The sequence below is a fragment of the Penaeus monodon genome, chromosome 7 (genome assembly GCF_015228065.2).
Source record: "Penaeus monodon isolate SGIC_2016 chromosome 7, NSTDA_Pmon_1, whole genome shotgun sequence".
Taxonomy (NCBI): Eukaryota; Metazoa; Arthropoda; class Malacostraca; order Decapoda; family Penaeidae; genus Penaeus; species Penaeus monodon.
In genome coordinates this window covers 21,345,648-21,349,529 of record NC_051392.1, presented here as the reverse complement: position 1 = coordinate 21,349,529, position 3,882 = coordinate 21,345,648, and the positions used below count along the sequence as shown (strand labels likewise).

Genomic DNA, 3,882 nt, shown 5'->3' with positions numbered 1-3,882 from the left:
TGTGTGTGTACAAGTAAGGACTTTCACAATTTTCCCATATTCTTAAACTATAGAATGTCATCAATGTAGATCTTTCCTTTACATCAGTACTGGCAACAGGAGGAAAAGAGGAAAGCCTCACTTGTTTTTTCTTGAATTTTTTTTTGCAAAATATTTAAACATACACAGCTGATATTCTGCAAGTGTTTTATGGGGTTATAATTGCTATAGAAAAGTTCAATATAGTTTAGCCTGATAAATGTGAATTTTTTTCAAGTAAAGGGTTAAGGAAATTACTTTATATGAAGCATATTTTATTATTTAAATACTTCTTCCATATAACATGTATATAAAAAAAGATGTGTACATACATAATGGAATGAAGCATGCAGGGTTGGCAGGTTTTGGACACCTAAAATGGTCAAAAATGTCAAAAACACAAAGTTACTTTAAATTGTGTCTCAAACCTAATTCTGAACATGAATTATTACATCACAATACAAAATACATTATAATTGTATATTACAATAATGTGGAGTATTAAATGTATATGCTGGCAAATTCATCTTTACCATAGTATATTCATGTAGCAAATTTATGTTGGAAGACCTAATTGTTAGTTATTTAAGAATACATGAAAGCACAAAATATAGCAAAATTGCCAAAACACATTTAACTACAAGTCACCAGCAAAAGGTATTCTAAGTGAACTCACAGTCACAAAGTGACTATTCACACCTAAACATCTCACTGAAGTTTACTTCATTGGCAAGTGCAAGAGCACTAGTAATATGTGTACAAACATTTGTTCCATCTCAGATATACCTCGGGAGATTGTAACTTTCAGTATGCTTAAGGGTGCAGACCCAAAGATTCTACATGGGATTATTTTGAACTAGTCGAGGGCCAGAATAAATTCATCTGTGTTGACAGAGCCCAAAAGGCATCCACCCGAATATGATGTCTCAGGTCCTCAGCCAAAGAAAGTCCAGTCTGGTATGGCTAAATTCTTGGTTAGCACTCCAGCAGCTACCAAACAGAAGATAGATCTGACTATTGCCGAGTTCATTTACAGATGCAATCTTCCATTCCCTATGGTATAAAATCCAATTTTCCATGCAATTGTTCACACTAAGGCTGGGGTATCAGCCACTTACTAGAAGAGCAATCAGTTCAACATACCTCAATTCAATCAGATCTATGAAAAGCTTCAATCTAAAATGAAGGCTAAGTTGGATGGAAAGACTGTTACCATTCAACAGGATGGATGGAGCAGAATGTCCCCGTAGTAGCATCGTCTGTTACATGTGAAGGTGAAGTATACTTCATAGATGCACAGAGTACAGGGACTACAGTCAAGACACAGAAGCTTGCAAAGAAATGCTACTTGAGTCTAAGTCCAAAGCCTAAGAGTCTTATGGCTGCCGAGTTAAAACTGTGGTAACAGATAACACAAAGAACATGGAGAAGATGCACAAAGCATTAGAAGCAGGTGATGATGTTTTGATAACCTATGGCTGTCTTGCCCACTGGATGAATCTTTTGGGACAGGATGTCACCCCAGCTCAGATTGTGAAACATGTAGTACAGGGTGAAGGAGGTAACAGAGAGGGTAGATTTTCTCTGTGTGGGCAGGCTGAAAACCGGCAGGTGAAGTGTGCCTCTAGGATGAGAGTTGTGGTAAAAGGTATGTTGCATCCTGGATAACATGGCACAGGGAACATGACATAGCACAGCCTGCTGAAAGTCAAGAAAACAAAAAAATTATTTTCCCTTTCAAATACTGGAGATCAGAGATGCAGAAGATATGAAGGCATAGATTATTTCAACAAAACATTTTTTTATATTTATCTATCATTCTGTATACTATATATTTATATAAAGACATAAGCAGTTCTGGACAAGAGGACCACACAAGCATCTTTTTACCTCAGGCAAGTACTTCTGACAAGATGAACTACACAGTATCTTTCTTCCACAAACCCAATTGATTTTGAGTCCTAATTACTTTCTAGATCTAAGATCAAGAACTCACCAATGAACAAACAGGCATTGGTGATTGGTAACTTAAACTAACTGATCTTTTTTTGAGAATGGCCAGGGGTTAATTGGAGATCCTGAACAATAATTTTGCTTTATTTACTCTAGGGTTAATAATATTTCTAAATCAAATTTATGGGGTTCTGGAAGTGTTTAGGTGACTATACAGTTCTATTTACCAAGGCTAAAATGCTCATTAGAAGTTGGTGATACTAGCTGAATGCAACATTTGAAATACAAAATTATCACTGTCAACTATCAAATAATTAATATCACCAAGCTATCAAATTTCAAATAACTATCATCATCAGAAGGATCTTTGCCTCTCTCAAAGAAAACAGACACCAAAAAACTAAGCAAAGCAGTGAATGGCAATGATTAAATTAGTGGTCAGAACAAAACAATTATTTGGGAGGTTTATTCTCACATTTACTGATGCCATAAACTTAATCTTTTGTAAATCATACGAAACTCTTGATATCTTCATGATTAGGTAAGATTAGCATTGCAGGAAAGTGACTGGGGATTATGGATGAAAAAAAAAGAAAGAAAAAACACCCAAATACCCACTTAAAAATTTGTTAATAAGGCATATATACAACCAATAAACTTCCTGAAGAACCGTATTCATATTGACAAATGTAGACAAGGTATGAATGAGAATGAATGAAAATACATCTCTTGTATTGTGAAGATATTCATTCTCATTCATACCTTGTCTACAAACTTCCTGAAGTCTACTGTTTGCTGGATACAATAATCCAAACCCTGTGTTAGAAATTAATGGCCCTAAAATATCTGCACCATAGAAGTTTTAAAAAATTTCACCTGTGTTGCTATTTTGTGTTACATACTGTCCATCCTCTATTATGTGATTATGATTATATTATATAAGAACAATTCTTTTTTGCCATATTCTATCCATAGATTAGACGATTCAATGTTAACTTTATTCTCAATGGTTTTGGTAGTCACTCTATACTTCAAAATTAACTTTGCTGCCATGACTAGTTGTAGTCTCCAGATTTTCCTTAACTTTATTCAGTTATTATTGGTAATCAACAGCTGAGAGTACATTTTTTAGATAACACTGTTCAAAACCTGAGAAATAATATTATTACTTATACCCCTACATATTTCTGTTATATAATTTAATCTTTTGTATTAAACTTCCCCAATATGCTTTGTGTTTCAAGCGTATTTTGGGCCCTTTTTATATGTGGTGGTTGTGGCCACCTGGCATAGAGCTGCTCATACATTATATGTATATATATATATATATATATATATATATATATATATATATATATATATATATATATATATATATATATATATATATATATATATATATACACACGAGACAAAATATGTATATAAATTTTTCCAGAGGAAATTAATAAAGAAAACAAAAAATATGTAGGAAAGCACTCGAGTCTACCCTTGCAGTAAATGCTTATCTCTGAGTTTGTGCAGTTTAAACTAACAAACAAATAAACAATAATAGCAATAATAATAATTCACCTACCTAAGTCAAACTATTTCTCTACACATTGCCACCTCTTCACATACACCTTATTAGGTGGTTGAGAACAGCATCAAGGTGATGTGACTTTAACAGGATCTGTGCTAGAGAGAAAAAAATAATACTCTTTGAGACGCTCTTTTTTCTTTGTTATACTTCAGTCTTTATTCACTGTAGATAAACTCCGTATGTTGCTTTTGTGTGGTAACTAGGTAAGACAAAAGTGTATTGGAAATGCAAGATAAAGGGACATGAAATATATACACCAGGCTTATTAAGGCCATAAAATTAAAACTGCATTGAAATTAAATTTCCTAGCTCTCTGAAGACACAGCTAC

The 3,882-nt window shown here is 33.5% G+C and overlaps 1 protein-coding gene across 2 annotated transcripts in view; it reads right to left on the bottom strand.

The window, feature by feature from the left end:
* Positions 1 to 276: 276 nt before the first annotated feature.
* Positions 277 to 3,882, bottom strand: part of LOC119575128 — a 5,560-nt gene continuing 1,954 nt past the window's right edge. Inside the window, exons 3-4 of one of the 2 annotated variants that reach the window (XR_005228948.1) lie at positions 3,548 to 3,648; positions 277 to 1,719 (exon numbers count right to left, since the gene is read on the bottom strand). Coding sequence is in view for 1 of the 2 variants with exons in the window: in XM_037922560.1 (XP_037778488.1) it covers positions 1,545 to 1,719 (175 nt within the window). In the remaining variant the exon portion in view is untranslated. The remainder of the gene's footprint in view (positions 1,720 to 3,547; positions 3,649 to 3,882) is intronic. The other variant, XM_037922560.1, reaches the window with a different exon arrangement.